This window comes from Didymella exigua, assembly GCF_010094145.1.
Source record: "Didymella exigua CBS 183.55 unplaced genomic scaffold M421scaffold_4, whole genome shotgun sequence".
Classification (NCBI taxonomy): Eukaryota; Fungi; Ascomycota; class Dothideomycetes; order Pleosporales; family Didymellaceae; genus Didymella; species Didymella exigua.
The window spans coordinates 246,047-261,147 of NW_022984778.1; the positions used below are offsets into that span (position 1 = coordinate 246,047).

A 15,101-nucleotide genomic window follows, 5' to 3' on the forward strand; every position below is an offset into this window, starting at 1 on the left:
GTGGCGGTGGTGGTGTGAAGTAGCACGTCTTCAGTGCTTAGAAATCGCCTCGGGAACGCGACTTTTGGCGATCTATGGCGATGTCATGCTTGCAGCCTTGGCTTTCCCGCTCGCCGAGTGAACGATCTGATTGCCGCCTGGACCCCTTGCAGGGATGTGTCGGTGGCATCCCACTTCGAAATACCCCACCAACGCGGCTTCAAAACATTCTCCCAAACAGTCAACTCGCGCCACACCGCTGCTGCTTGCTCGTTTGGTTGCTGAAGACTTGACCTTGCTACTGCTCTTTTTCTTTTGTCCCGACCAACATGTCTAAGCTTTTCTCCCTTGAGGGCAAGGGCCTCAAGCTCACGACTGCGGAGGATATCGAGCCGCACATCCAGGCCCTGAAGGAGAACAACGATGTCGAGGAGGTCCGATTCCTGGGCAACACGCTAGGAATCGAGGCTTGCGAGGCTCTCGCAAAAGTTCTGGAGACCAAGAAGAGTCTGAAGGTATGCTCCTGTCCTCTCCCTCTTGTCTGAGTATGGAGAGGCGCAACACTGACACACATCCAGGTCGCAAACTTCGCCGACATCTTTACAGGCCGTCTCCTCTCTGAAATCCCAGCTGCTCTCCAGCACCTCGTAAACGCCTTCCTCACATTACCCAACCTCCAGACCGTCGACCTCTGCGACAACGCCTTTGGCCTCAACACCGTCGCGCCCCTCGTCGACTTCCTCTCCGCACACACGCCCTTGCGCTTCCTGTACCTGAACAATAACGGAATGGGTCCCGCCGCGGGCGTCCTGCTCGCCGACGCCCTCACAGCGCTCGCAGGCAAGAAAGAGTCCGCGCGCAAACAGGGCAGCGACGTGCCGGACCTCGAGCTTGTAATCTGCGGCCGCAACCGCCTCGAGAACGGCAGTATGCAGGCCTGGGCCAAGGCGTACGCAGCAAACAAGGGCGTCAAGACAATCAAGATGACACAGAACGGCATTCGCCAGGAGGGCATCACGCACCTGCTGACCCACGGCATCGCGCACCTGTCCAAGCTCGAGACGCTGGATCTACAGGACAACACATTCACGGCCATGGGCGGCAAGGCGCTGTCGAGCGTCGTCGGCAACTGGCCGGCGCTGCGCGAGCTGGGCGTTGGAGACTGCTTGCTGTCCGGGCGCGGCGGCGCGGCCCTCGCGAGCGCTCTGCAGGCGGGCAAGAACAAGGACATTGAAGTCCTGCGCCTGCAGTTCAACGAGATCAACGCCACGGGCCTCGCGGGCCTGGCTGCTGCGGCGCTAAAACTGCCCAAGTTGCGCCGCGTCGAGATCAACGGGAATAAGTTCGATGAGGAGGATCCGAGCATCGAGAAGCTGCGCGACATTCTGGATGCGAGGAAAGAAGAGAGCGGCGAGCGGGAGGATGACGAGGAGTATTGGGGTCTTGACGAGTTGGACGAGCTGGAGAGCGACGATGAGGATGAGGGGGACAGTGATGATGAGGCGAAGAAGGGCAGTGATGATGATGAGGAGGGTGTCGAGGTCGAGGAGCGCGCCGCGAGACAGCTGGTCGAAGATCAGAGGGCAGAGGAGGCTCCTGTCGCGCAGGAGAAGGACAAGAAGGTTGATGATTTGGCTGATGTCTTGGCAAAGACTGAGATCAAGTAAGCGAGGAGACTGTTGCTAATGCTTGGAGCACGACTTGATGCGCATGGTAATTCAGATGCATAACGAGGCGATACCATAGAATTTATGATTTCCATTTGTAGAGTCCTTGATCATGCGTCCGTGCATGACCATCGTTCATATAATTCACGAGGTACCACCATCATGATGTCTGTAAATACCCGTCGCCCATTAAAGCTCGACATGACGAGCTATCGCACCCACTACCTACCATCGCAGGACTGCCGACAGGAATCAGACAGGTGGGAGACTGTTCTCACGCTTATGTGCGCGAGGCACATTCTCAGAGCCACCACGGCCTATGTCGGCAGAACCGTAAGACTGGAGTTTAGGGAAGGCGACATCGTATATGCTATCACCACCACGCGTAGTGTTTGTAGACTCGCTGAGCGACTGCAGACGCTTCCTTGAGGCGCTCGATGGTGTCACTCCGCCCTTCTCAGGAGAGCGCTGCTCCCTCGAACGCAGTGCGGTGTTCGCAGCGGCAATACTGTGAGCCCTCCAATTCTCTGGATCAGCTTTAGAGAGATCGAGTCCGGTATCGTAATGAGGCTGCTTGTGGGGCGTGAAAGTGCGACTGTTGGCGCGGGACCGGACGATATTGCCGCCACTGCTGACCGAAGACCTTCGCTCATGTCTGGCAGCTACAGACTGAGCGATAGCAGTCAGGCCTCCCCTCTCCGTGTGACCATGGGCGCGAGCTTCGAGGGAGTGCAAGTGATCGGCCTCGGCTTTGGTTACGACACCACGCTCGACCTTGGGTACTATCTTAGCGTACTCTTGTTGGAGCTCGGCCTCGAGTTCCGGGTGGGGTGCGTTGGTGTGGCCGATGGCTTTTTGCATTTCTACATCGATGTTAGCTGGCAGACCGTGGTCGAAGTAGGGCGGCACTCACTGCTGACGATGCTCTGTGTGGTCTTGAGGATCTCCGTGTCAACATCATCAGGATTAGCCTCAACCGCCGCGTAGAGATCCTTGACGACAGTGAGGAGAGACATATGAGGACTCTGACCCAAGCTGGTCTCTTGACTGTAGATGTCGCTACGGGCCGCGGCCAGAGACTCGACTGCACTGACCAGGCGCGCTGAGCGGGCGTCTTTGGCTTCGACGTTCTCAGAGAAGCGACGAGCGTCTTCCTCGGTGATGCTACCTGGGTTGCTGCGCAGCCTCTGCATCACGTCTTGAGACACGTTGAAGGGTGACTGCGACGCATTGCCGGCAGATCGTGGGTCGTCGTCGTTGGAGCCTCCTTGCTGCTCCTCGTTGCGTATGGCGATGTCAGCGATGGCAGCGATGATGTTGGCCGTCCGTTGATCTCCCTCCTCGGCGTTGTCAGCAAGGCTTTGAGCATCTTCTGTAGTGATGCTCTTAGCGTTGTGGCTCAACTTTCCGAGAATGAGCTCCATACCGTTCTGCAGCCTGCGGTGACGAGCCACTCTCTCCTCCATCTCCGAGATAGCTTCTGACATGGTTGGCAAAGAAGCAAAGAAGCAAAGAAGCAAAGACGGCGGGAAGGTGAAGTGTCTGGGGTGCGGGCAAGGTGAAGATGTGGTGAAGAAGATCCTAAGAAGCAGCGAAAGCAGGCGCGAGTGTCATGAGCGGTGACGTCGTGTGTTTGGCGTGCCTGCAGTGCGGCAGGTGAAAGGAAGGAGCAAACGGCAGCGGCGTCCAGCACCCGTGCAGCCCATCAAAACGTAGCGAAAGTTTAACCATGTAGACATTATCACACGGTGCGTCACTTATAACGGTCCTCCCAGATGTGGCGGAGAAGGCTTTTCCTCGTCTCAGCGTGAAGAACGAATGTAGACTGAGCAAGTCCCCGCTGCCTCATGATGTCTTGCACAGAACGCCCATTTCCTTCCAACAACTTGTCAAAACGCATTATATGAAGTCCGGTCGTAGAAGAGGCAGGGATATCAGCTCGTAGGAGTGTCTGCCCTTGACAATTCAATTCGACGCTAACAGCGCTTCTAGGGTTCAGTCGCTTGATTTGCAGCTTCGTCTTCTGGAGGAACTCGATCTGCCCCGCAAGCGAAACGATGTCGCACGCTTGAGACTGCAGCTCGATCTAGATGTGCCTCAGTTGAGTGAGCTCGGGGAAGGCTATTTTCTGGGTGAGAAGCCTATTGAACATGAGGCTTCTGAGATTAGTATATGCCTGGGCCGATGTGCCGGATGCGCCGAAGGTATCAAAAACAAAGTGGATCCTCGACATAACGCAGTTGCTCTTGTGTGCGCTGCTCCAGCGACTCCACATATTGGGTACGAGGGCCAGCCGTGATCGAGTTCATGGAATATTCTCCTGATAAATTTGCTGATTGACAGTCCACAAATTGAGGCTGGCGCTGTCTCTCAAGACATAGCTCAGGCCTCCGAAACATGTGAACTTGTCGCCTAGATCGGCCAGAATGTCCTCGCAGATTACGTTGCGAAGCTCGGCAGGAAGTCTGGAGAAGTGGGGTTGTTCGTTGCCGCGTATGGCCTGGGGAGAGAGCGTGAGCTTCGTTGTAGATTTCGGCGTTGCTGTATCATCAGACATGCTTGTGGACTGTTGCATTTAGTGATGTCTGCCGATGGTGGAGGGCCGAGGCTGGCCTGTAGGCGCGTCGACAGGATCTGGGTTCAGGGAGGTGCGAGGTCAGATGTAATGGAATGGAACATGATGCGCTTCGCTGGCTCCCTGCCGAGCTGCACACCTGTGTGTAACGAGTAATCGAGTGGCTCGTATGCGCAAAGCCAGCCCTGGAGGGCTTGGGATAGAAGCAAAGCACTGCATTGATGTCACGTGCTGGCTTCTTATCGATTTCGAAATTTACAGCTTCCGCCGACAGTAGGCAGCGCGTCAAGTGGCGCCGCAACGTTCACGTCTACTCCTTTCTAGTCTTTCCTTTCTCTGCTATCAGCCAGATGGGGTGTGAATTTGCTGCAGCTGTTGTACTCTAGGCCCCTTTCATACATCCTCTTCCGCTGCGCTTGCTGATGCTTGCGCTCCGCCGTCTACGATGCCTTCCCCACTCCGTCCCAGCTTGTCAAACGCGCCTTCTACGCACAAAGCCTCGCCCGATACCCAGTTATCTCAGACAATGGGATCCGACTCTACACGAGCTGCGGCGCTCGACAAAAGCGTCCCCCACGACGACCAAACTTTCCAGACCGTCGACAACTCAAGAGTCGAGCGAAACTGATAATCACGATGGCCTAAAGAAGAACCTTGTGTCCCACGACAATTCTGAGGACATGTACGACTTCTACAGAGACGGCGATGATCATTTTAAAACTGGAGGCACTGAGCACATCGTGATCAATTGCTCAGGCCGTGTACCGCAGGCCAAATTACGCCTGACGCGATTGCAACATTTGCTCAACCTTGCCAATGCCAAGAATGCCTTGACCTCAACCTTGCGAGGGCCGCTATGGAGGGCTTACCAAGATTGCCTGAGATACACACCATACCTTCCTACCTTGTTGTCTCGTCGAGCTTGGGATGTGTTGTGGAAGTCGCAGTATATGGACTTTCTCAATATGCAGCGTCGACAGGGTCGTTTGATCCAACTGCACGCCGACCTTCTTAGAACGAAAAGGTTTGGTCTTGACCTTGCTGGGCAGGTTGCTTATCGTCTTGAAAGAAAGTTCATGGCTGGCTTCCAGCAAGAGGCACTTGAGTTATGGAAGGACCATCGCCATCGATACCCGGATGCGCCCGAGTTCTTGGATACAGGCGCAAGGCTCTACGCGCTCGAAGGAGTCCCCGATCGTGCGCGGGAAATTATGGATCGATTGTTTGAGCTGGAACCGGACTGGCACGAGTCCGTGATGTTGGTAGTGTTTCGCGCCTACACCAGCTCGCAAAGGGAACAACACCTTGAACAGGCAAGACATATGTACAAAGCCATAAAAATCAAGGTTGGTGACAATGGCTCCATCGAGATATACGATAATTGCCTGCTTGGATTCCTGGAGGCACGATCGTTGCCGGACGCAAGGCGAGTGTTTCGAGACATGGTCGAAGCCGGCTGTCTCGACTACACCGGATCCGAATCGCAGATTCAGCAAGTTCTCCGGAGACTCAATCGTTTGTACGCTCTAGCCCCCGACATCTCTAGCATGTCTACTGTTGCACTGGATGCTATCGCGGTCTTACCGGTAGCATACCACGGTCATCTTTTCAGCGACTGGATGAAGCACTCATATCTGCAGGACTCACCTCATGTAGTTGCTCAAATCCTTGACTTGATGGTTGAGCGCGGGTACCAGCCTGAGACAGTCCATTTCGATTTTCTGTTGCGAGCGCTCTTCCGCACCAAAAAGCCCGACGATGCTCTGAAAGCGGAAAGCCTCGGTTGGAAGATGGTCGAAGAGGCTCGCCTGTTCTCGACGCTTGTGAATCGGTCCGCTCCAGAAAGCCGCGTGTTGGCCATCAAGGAACAGCTGGAAAGCGACATTGTGCTTGATCCAGACTCTCCAATACAGACACCTGCAGCGAACACTTTAACATTCGCCTTGCTCATGGGCCATCACGCCGAACGCTCGCAGTGGGAGCATGTCGACTTTCTCACAAGACAGCTAAGGGAGGCCAATGTTGCTCCTGATTGCACGATTATGAATGTGCTCATCAACAATGAGATCCGGAAAGGGCAGTTTGTGGAAGCATTGCAGATCTACAGAAAGCTCACCGGCGATGGAACCCAAGAGGGGACCGTTTTCCCTGACGGAGAAACAATGAGGTGTCTGTGGAAGAATCTCCAGCACGCGTTGAAACTCCAACAGGATTCTGGCAGTCAGGACAGCCTCAATCTGCCTACACCCCGCGAGTTGCTACGCGAAACTGTGGAATGGTGGAGGCTGGTCCGTCAGCGCTCGGACGCTGACCAGTTCCGTCGCGGACTGATTGGGCTGCGTAAGAACGGAGCCCACCGGCTGTTGCTCCATTGCTTCAATCAGTCACAAGATCTAGCTGGGGCTCTCGTGGCCCTGCATGTCCTGCAGCTTGAGTGGAACGTTTACCCTACAGTAGGGGATGTAAGAAGGTTGCGCAAGCAGATTGCATGGGTGTCCATGCAGGACCAGACCGGCTCGGCACGCCTGCAATTCAGTCTCAGCAACAACAACGAGAGGAATATGGAACGACTGGGTTACACTTTTGACCGGATACGCGACCGCAGACTCGAAGAACGAGGCGCAAGTGGCGCTGAATTCCCGATGACCGAGGCGGATACGGGCCATTTCGATCTCGGGACGATCAGCGAGTTTGTCAGAGTCATCATGCTCGGGAATCGTTCTCCTCAAGTTGTCGAACGTGAGATCCACGCCGCGCGGCAAGCTACTGGAGTTTCAGATTTGCCGATTGGCGATGTATCCGCCTTCGACTTGGTTGAGGACGATTGGTGGTAGTGCACCCCAGCCGATTGTGTGTTTGACACCCCTCCTTTGTGAGCGCGCTGACGAGTGGCTTGCATTGTAGTTGTTGCATTGTAGTTGTTGCATTGTAGTTGTTGCATTGTAGTTGTTGCACTGTAGTTGTTGCACTGTAGTTGTTGCATTGTACCATGTATTTTGTGATACCCCACCAACTCCATAGACCTAGATTCCCATGTATCATATCATATCAAGTCGTATCTTACACCTTTCTGTCCTCTTCCACAGGTTCTACAACCCCAGAGGGTTGCTTGCACTTGCCTTGTTGACGGCGCCGCCTGTGAAACCCGGCCTGGACGCCATGCTAGCAGCACCGCCAGCAGCACCCGTCGACAGACCCAGAGGGTTTCCCTTTGTAGTCGCGCGGGAGCCAGCAGCGCCCGTCATGTCTTTGATCGAGTTACCATACTCCCTCACCATGTCGCCCCAGCCTCTTGACGTGTTCGCTATGCTGATCATGGTCAGTATCGTGCAAGGTACGGTGCCTTCTCAAGACATACCTCGCGCCAGCACCCTTTCCAGCACCCGCAACACCATTCCCCGCTGCCGTCACCACGGCACCGGCTGCATTTCCTATGCCCGAGGCCGCAGCACCGGTTGCACTGCTGATGCCCGAGGTCGCAGCGCCAATGGTCTTTGTGAGCCAGCTCTTGTTCTGCGGCGCCTGGAGGTTCTTGGGTGTTGGCGGGACAGCCTTCTTTGCGCCGACGGGCTGCGAGCCCACTGGCTTCTTGACTGTGGGACCCTTGACCGCCGAAGCACCAACAGGCTTCTTTGCTGCGGTCGCGGGCGAGACGGCCTTCTTTGCGCCGACGGGGGTGGGCTTCTTGTACGGAACGGTTTTGGTCTGGGCGGCGCCGACAGCGGGCTTCTTTGTTGGTCCAACGGCTCTGGGCCCCGTGGGTTTGGGGCCGGCGATGGCCTTTTTGGTACCGATGGGTTGGGCGACCATGGCGATGATGCAATTGACTTTGTGAAGCTTTGAGTGTTCTCGTAGGATTTCGATACGATCTCCAAATACTGGTATTGCTCGTGTCCAGAGCGCTCGCCCTCCCTTCTTCGTGGTAGCTACCCCATATCAAGTTTCACGGCGATCAACGTTGCCCCATGACGTATCGGACGGGACACAAACGTCCTGCGGGGCGCCATATCGGCGCTAGGCCACATCGAGGACTGATCGGCAAGGCGCGTTTCGAGCCGCCTCCGTGGACTACTGCGGTGTGGACCCTGCAAGTCGTTTCGCATTCGCGGTCGCTGGACGACATGGCAATGTCTCCTCCACGGACATCCTCCACGAACAATTTCTGCGTGTGTAATTTACAGTAGTGTGCCCCGTGCATCTGCACTGTCGTAACTTTTCCTCTGCACTAGACAGCCAGCACGCCTTGACTGGCTGTGCTGCGTGCGCCTGCCCCCTCCCGCTCCCTGGAGCTGCGAATGACGACGAACATCGGCCCTGCACACCGCAACAAGCGCACGCACGCAATGACTTGCTTTCACCTGCACCCCAGGCGATGCCAGTGAACAACAACAACAAGAACAACAACAACAACAACAACAACAGCAATAACCACAACAACCACAACCACCGTGAGTGGCCATCTCGTTTCCACCATGCAGCTCGGCCCACGCACGCGACCAGCCGACGACGTCCCCTGGCGCAAAGATGCTGGGCGAGGATGCCATCCGGTCCCTGAAGCGCTCCAAAAGCGATGTCGAGGACCTCGTCCCCGTGGGCGAGCGGACTCCGCCGCGCGGGAGCACTTTGACTCCGCGCGCAAGGAGCTGCCGCTCGCTATCCTTCACGAAACTCGCTGACTCGATGAAAAGAAAGGGCCGGAGCCTCAGCCGCTCCAACTCGTCTGCAATCGACAAGGACTCCATCTCGAGCCCCATCGCAGACCCGCGCAGTCCTCTGTGTCCGCCCACGCCGACCGAGCCCTTTGCTGCATCGCCATCGCCGCTGGCCTCGGCCAGGTCTAGCCCGAGCCCCCGCAAGCGCGCCTCCGCTGCGCGCCCGGCGGCCAAGCACGCATATTCGGTCTCTGACCCGACCAACGACCACTCCCCGCCGGCCCGGCCGCGCATTGCCGTCCACGTGCCGCCGCTGCCCTCTGCGTCCAGCTTCAGCAGCGCAGACACCGTGGTGGGGAGCCCGCTCGAGCGCATCGCCGAGACGCCGTTTGACTGCGACCACGACGGCGAACCGCCCGACTTGGACCGCGTGAACAGACAGCTGGCAGTCATGGAGACCATACGCAACTCGCTCCTGCCGCCGGCAATGGTGACGGGCACCAAGGCTCGCGCCATCCAGCAGGCGAAGGAGATGGAGGCGCTGGTCGCAGAACGGGCGAAGCGCAGCGGAGACGAGCCGCCGCAGTACGACTTCCACGAGCTGATTGGCAAGGGAGCCTACGGGCGCGTCTTCAAAGGGTACGTGCGTTGGGTGTTCCAAGTGGACACGGCTGACACGGTCGCAGCAAGAGCCGCAAGACTGGCGGGCTGGTCGCTATCAAGATCATCGACATTGACACGGTCGACTACCAGGAGATGACTACGAAGAACCTGTCCGAGACACTCAAGGAGATCGATATCCTGCAGCAGCTCCGCGACAGCAGAGCACGGCCCTACGTCAACATCATCGAGGAGGCAAAGGCGGTCCACAACGAGCTGTGGATCATCAGCGAGTATGCCAGCGGCGGCAGCGTGGCTACACTCATGAAGCCCATGGCCTCGCTCAAGGACCCTGGACCCGGCCTACCAGAGAAGTTCATCATCCCCATTGCCCGCGAGCTAGCGCTGGGCCTGAAGTTCATCCACGAAGCTGGCGTCCTGCACCGAGACATGAAGTCCAACAACGTCCTCATTCTAGAAGACGGCCGCGTGCAGCTGTGTGATTTCGGCGTCTCTGGGACGCTTGAGCCGCAGAAGTCGAAACGCACAACCATTGTTGGCACGCCGTTTTGGATGGCGCCTGAGCTGCAGCGCGAATGGATCAAGGACGCAGATCCACACAGCTTGGCGAAGCCTAGAGAGATTCTGTATGGCTCCGAGGTCGACATTTGGGCGTACGGCTGCACCGTGTACGAAATGGCTTGTGGGTTTCCCCCGCACCATCGAATCGCGCCTTTCGACCTGCCAAACGCTGATGTACCCGTGCTCGAGGGCGACAGGTACTCGGATGAGTTGAAACACTTTGTTTCTTTCTTGCTCCAGCCTGACCCCCAGGATCGACCCACGCCAGACCAGATCCTCGAACACGTCTACCTCAAGGATTCCACCAAGATGTATCCCACGGTCATGCTGGTGAAGCTGGTTGAAGACTACTACGTCTGGGAACAGCAAGGCGGTGCGCGGCAGTCGTTGTTCAACCCCTTTGGCGCTCAAGCGCCTGATCCGCTTGCACCCGAGACCGATGAAGATGAGGATGACGACTGGACGTTTAGCACGTCGGATGAGTTTGAGCAAGAGCATGCACCGCAGTTCTCGGATCCCTTTGCCGGCGGCCCAGCGGGACAGGCGTTCGCAGGCATGGGCCTACCTCCAGTGGCCGACATGGGCCGCTTCGAACAGCTGCAGGCGCGGTTCAAGGAAGAGTCGATCACTAGAGGACAGAGACGCCTGAACAAGCTCTTCGACACAGAGACAACGCCCTACAGATACAGCATGATTGACGAAGACGATCCTATCAAAGGACGACCGCCGTCCGATCTCGTGCTGCGCGACTTCAACCCCGGCGCGCCGAATAGGGAGACGGTCATCGATTTGGACTTCTCCATGCCTTCCACCGACGAAATGCCGAGCATCGATCTCGGCGAAGTACCGACCATCAAGGCGAACCGCATGAAGAGTTTGCTACGAGAGATGGAGGAGGAAGACGCCCTTGAGCTCGCGCGAGAGAGGGAGCTACTCGAACAGCAAGAGCGTGACGCAGAGGACCAGCTGACGAAACGTGCAACTCGGGACTGGAAGTTCCCGTCTGCGGCGGACAACCGCAAGACTCAGGAGTGGACGTTTCCGTCAATGGACGCTCCAGCAGATGAGCCTGAGATGCCGGACAATCGAAAGACGATGGAGTGGTCTTTCCCTTCGGCAGATCCACCGAACCGAAAGACGATGGAATGGTCGTTCCCGTCAGAGGCACCAAAGCCGAACCGGAAGACGGTCGAGTGGACGTTCGATGCTGCCATGGCAGAGGCGCAGTATGATGCACCGAGGAACAGGACGTCTCGCCGTCGTGACACCAAGGAGTACTCGTTCCCTGCAGCAGCCGCCCCTATCGATGAGAACAGGAGCACCATGGACTTCTCGTTCCCTATGCGTAGCCCAAGCCCACCGAGAGGACAGAGCGGGACTATGCTGGACTATTCAACGCGAACACTTGGCCCTGGGTTCCAATCGGGTGGGCGGCGAATTGACGACTTCCCGCGCGTGAGCCCAGACCCAAACTCACCTCTCCGCTCGTCAATGATAGACCTGGACATGGCCGAGCCCGACTCGGACTACCGCCCTTCCACATCTGGCTCAGAGTCGACATACACCGGCTCGACCTACACGCCCAGCGAAAACCCCTTCAACCTCGAAAGCCAACTGACGCTGACGAGCAACAACAACCGCGCCTCGATCCACTCCAAATCACAATCCGAGCCCAACCACGCCGTCCCAGGCCTCCTCACGCCCCAGCAGTACGACGCGCAAGGTCAACCCATAAACGCCGATCCGCACCACCCCATGCACGCCCGCGGCGTCTCCTCCGTGAGCCAAATGCACCCCAAAGCCCCCGCGACGTCGGTCCCGCCGCTCACGCACCGCGCGCAACGCTCCCAGCAGATCTGGGACGGCTGGAGCCACACCCATGCGTACGGGCTGGGCAGCGACGACCAATCGCCGCCCATGAGCGTCACCACCGACACGTCCCTCAGCGAGGAAGACGTCGACGAGCTGTGGGACACATTTGAGCGGCTCACGCTCATGGGGCAGCGAAGGTACCAATCCTACGGCCCCCTCCGGTCCGCGCGCCGCCTAGGAAACACATCCCTCGACGACAGCCCCAGCGCGCACTCGGCGCTCGCAAGCGACACAGACACAGACTACCCCTACACGACAGCCGAATCAGACTCGTCCTCGTCCCCCCACGCCTTTCACGCGCACAGCCGCGTCAGCGCTGGCCCCAACGGCCGCCCCCTCGTCGACTTCCCCGCCCCGCGCGGCCCGGATCTCGACGTCCTGCTCCAACCCGACACGGACCCGCGCGTCCTGCAGGACTTGCTGTTCCGCGCTGCCACGGAGCTGCGCGACGGCACCCGCGCGAGCCGCGATCTCATGCGCGCCATGACGCTGAGCGAGGTCGAAGACGCGGTTGATCAGAGTACCGTGCGGTTGCCGAGTCAGGGGCGGGAGTGAGTGTGATATGCGCGGAAAAGGGACAAGGCGTTTGGTTTGGGGGTTGGTGGGTCTGTGAGGAGCGGGGGCCGGGCGGGCTGCTTGTGCTGCTGGACGGCAATGCTGTGCTTGCTGTGCTGTGCGATCGCGTGGGCGCTGCGGGCGGTATGTAAGGATATGCTAGATATGCCATGACGATACGATACGATACGACACGATATGTGCAAGACCATGCATCGATATACATCAATTCTTCATCGTGGCACTACTTCTGCTTGAGTACATGCTTGATCCATCTCCATCATGCGCACACAATCCGTGAGACCAGCGCTGACCCATCCAACGCCGAGCTATGCAAAAGAACTCGCGCTCCGCGAACGCCGTGTGAGAAACCGCAGACACATCCAGTCAGACACTTGCCTCCGTGCTCTGGTCATCGAGGTCCTCGGGCACATGTCCCGGGCCCCCATGCTCCGCCCCAGCCTCGCCTTCTGCTTCCGAGGCGCCACTCTCCTCATCATCGTCGTCGTCGTCGTCCTCATCATCGTCGTCGGCTTCAGAATCATCCTCCTCCTCGTCTCGGTCCACAGGCATGCCCGGCACGGGCGTCCACTGGACGTAATCGTGCTCGATCCAGCGCCTGCTGCGCGGCAGCACGTAAGGATCGAACGGAAAATACGCGTCAAGGAGAAACATATCGTCGCCCCTCTTCTGCGTGAGCGCCGTCTCGCGGCCGCCGATGCCGGCTAGATACGCGCCGGCCATGGTGCGGGCGAGGCGCACACGCTTGTTGGTCTCGAGCAGCGGGTACACGTACAGGAAGCGCAGATGCAGCGCCATGCGGGCGAACTGGGCGACAATGCTCGGGGCGCAGATCTTCAGCGGGTTGAGCTTGGAGAAGATGTTCTTGTGCAGGATGGCGTGGACGGAGCCGTGCCACGCGAAGTCGCCGTCGTGGTAGATGATGTCTTGGTCCGTGGGCGTGCGGCCGTCGGGCAACACGATCAGGTCGCGCCACCGGAAGCAGAACGTGTACAGCAGCGCCTGGCAGATGGCGTAGTAAGTGCCGTAGCGCCGCAGGTCAGGGCCTTTGCAGCCCGGTTCCTGCTGCACCCGCAGGCGCTCCAGGTGGTGGCACAGCAGGTCGAATACGTCGCGGACGACGGCGCCGGAGACGTGGGCGCCGCGCGCGATGAAGGACGCGAGGTAGGCAGCGGCTGCGACGCGCAGCATGTGCGGCCGGAGCTGGTCGAAGGCGAGGTGCGAGCAGCACCCTGCGAAGCGCTCGGTTAGGTCCGCCGAGGTCTGGCTGAAGTGGAAGAGCAGGAATTGGACGTGGCGCGAGCGGTAGGTGGGGAGGATGATGTTTGAGAATTGGACGAGGAGGGATTCGAAGAGCTCGTCGCTATCGAATAGGTCGCCTTTTGCGAAGACGGCGTCGTAGTGTGTGAAGAGGAGGTCCATTACTGTGTCGAGTTTGTTGACATTCTCTTGGATCTGGCGCTTTCGTACGTCTTCTGGATCGAGGCTCTCTTCACTCGAGACGGACTCGTTGTCACTCATGTCCTCCCCCTCTGCGTCGTTGATCGCCCGCCCTACTAGCTCCTCCTCGTCGTCCTCCAGGTCGTCCATGTCTACTTGGATCTGGACATCGATCTTGGCGATCTTGTCGGTCACAAGTGACAGTATCTCTCCCTTCAGCTCTGTACAGTACTCTGAGATCTGCAGGATGTTCCTGATGTACCGTGTGTGTATTTTCGCCGTGTCGCTGGAGTGGGGAAACGTGTTGGCGATGATTGGACCGAGGTAGGTGCTTGCCATGGGGCTTTGCCGCAGAAACGATCTGAGGCATTCGTGTATCCGCTGTGTGAGGTGCGCTGGCTGAATAGCAGGATCGTCCTGCGCTCTGGCGGTAGTCGAGGGCGTCTCTCTGAACATCTGAACAAGCATTTGCAGGACCGTCGACGTGTATGCAGGGTGTACTGAGAGCAGCGACCGCAGTAGATTACGGTAAGCCTGCACAAAGTGCTCATTGCGTGCTATCCAGCTGCAATCGATGATTGAATGCACAAGACCCTTGCAGTTGTAGTCCAGCAGCGGCACAACATCCTTGAGCGCCACGATGTACTTCTGCAAAAGCGCAGAATGCGCTGTCCCAGGTGCAGTTGGAGACTCTGAGAACAGACTGCGCAGCTGGTCATATTCGCCCTTCTCGCCATATGCATGCTTTTCGATTGCCCGCCGTACTTCCTCCGCCACCAGCTCCATACTCTTCTCCACCTCCATGACTACCTGTACATCGATGTTGGGGTCAAAGGTGACGCGGCGGCGCTTTGCTTGGACTGTGATGTCATTCTCTGCATCGGAAGAGACGTCGCGTTGCTTGCGTTTCAGGCTGCTGCTGACGGTGGGCGCCATGAAGTTGTTCGCAGGTATGCGGGGAGCAGCGAGGGAGACCATTTTGGGTGAGAGTCGTTTTCGAAGTCGTTACATCGGAAAAGTAATGAGAGAGAGAGATATTACAGCCGTTCTAAGGTTTGGCAGCGCATTCGTAAAAGTGTAGTGGTTCGCTGAACCCTTCACACGCGACACTGGCAATTAGCGGGGACTAGCGCCTGGGCGCATTCAACTTTTCGGTGG

At 57.8% G+C, this 15,101-nt stretch overlaps 6 protein-coding genes across 6 annotated transcripts; 3 read left to right on the forward strand and 3 right to left on the reverse strand.

Annotated features, from left to right (window-relative positions):
- Window positions 1-132: 132 nt before the first annotated feature.
- Window positions 133-1,865, forward strand: M421DRAFT_416808 (ran GTPase activating protein 1). Its single transcript, XM_033591210.1, has 2 exons — window positions 133-494; window positions 558-1,865. The coding sequence occupies exons 1-2, from the start codon at window positions 309-311 to the stop codon at window positions 1,644-1,646; spliced, it is 1,275 nt and encodes a 424-aa protein (XP_033452330.1). The 5' UTR covers window positions 133-308; the 3' UTR covers window positions 1,647-1,865.
- A 33-nt stretch (window positions 1,866-1,898) lies between these two features.
- Window positions 1,899-3,070, reverse strand: M421DRAFT_54615 (uncharacterized protein; the record flags this gene model as incomplete). The annotated part of the gene is made up of 2 exons (XM_033595239.1): window positions 1,899-2,509; window positions 2,560-3,070. 2 exons carry the CDS (start codon window positions 3,068-3,070, stop codon window positions 1,899-1,901), a joined length of 1,122 nt encoding a protein of 373 aa, XP_033452331.1.
- Window positions 3,071-4,901: 1,831 nt separating this feature from the next.
- On the forward strand, window positions 4,902-7,055 carry M421DRAFT_54166 (uncharacterized protein; the record flags this gene model as incomplete). The annotated part of the gene is made up of 1 exon (XM_033595188.1): window positions 4,902-7,055. One exon carries the CDS (start codon window positions 4,902-4,904, stop codon window positions 7,053-7,055), a length of 2,154 nt encoding a protein of 717 aa, XP_033452332.1.
- Window positions 7,056-7,135: 80 nt separating this feature from the next.
- M421DRAFT_416811 (uncharacterized protein) lies at window positions 7,136-8,166 on the reverse strand. Its single transcript, XM_033591211.1, has 2 exons — window positions 7,580-8,166; window positions 7,136-7,530 (listed from the first exon to the last, which is right to left on the reverse strand). Exons 1-2 carry the CDS (start codon window positions 8,029-8,031, stop codon window positions 7,311-7,313), a joined length of 672 nt encoding a protein of 223 aa, XP_033452333.1. The 5' UTR covers window positions 8,032-8,166; the 3' UTR covers window positions 7,136-7,310.
- A 579-nt stretch (window positions 8,167-8,745) lies between these two features.
- M421DRAFT_55034 (uncharacterized protein) lies at window positions 8,746-12,482 on the forward strand (the record flags this gene model as incomplete). Its single annotated transcript, XM_033595274.1, has 2 exons — window positions 8,746-9,512; window positions 9,560-12,482. 2 exons carry the CDS (start codon window positions 8,746-8,748, stop codon window positions 12,480-12,482), a joined length of 3,690 nt encoding a protein of 1,229 aa, XP_033452334.1.
- Window positions 12,483-12,695: 213 nt separating this feature from the next.
- On the reverse strand, window positions 12,696-15,097 carry M421DRAFT_416814 (RNA polymerase I-specific transcription initiation factor RRN3). The gene has a single exon (XM_033591212.1). The coding sequence runs from the start codon at window positions 14,919-14,921 to the stop codon at window positions 12,870-12,872; it is 2,052 nt and encodes a 683-aa protein (XP_033452335.1). The 5' UTR covers window positions 14,922-15,097; the 3' UTR covers window positions 12,696-12,869.
- Window positions 15,098-15,101: the final 4 nt, after the last annotated feature.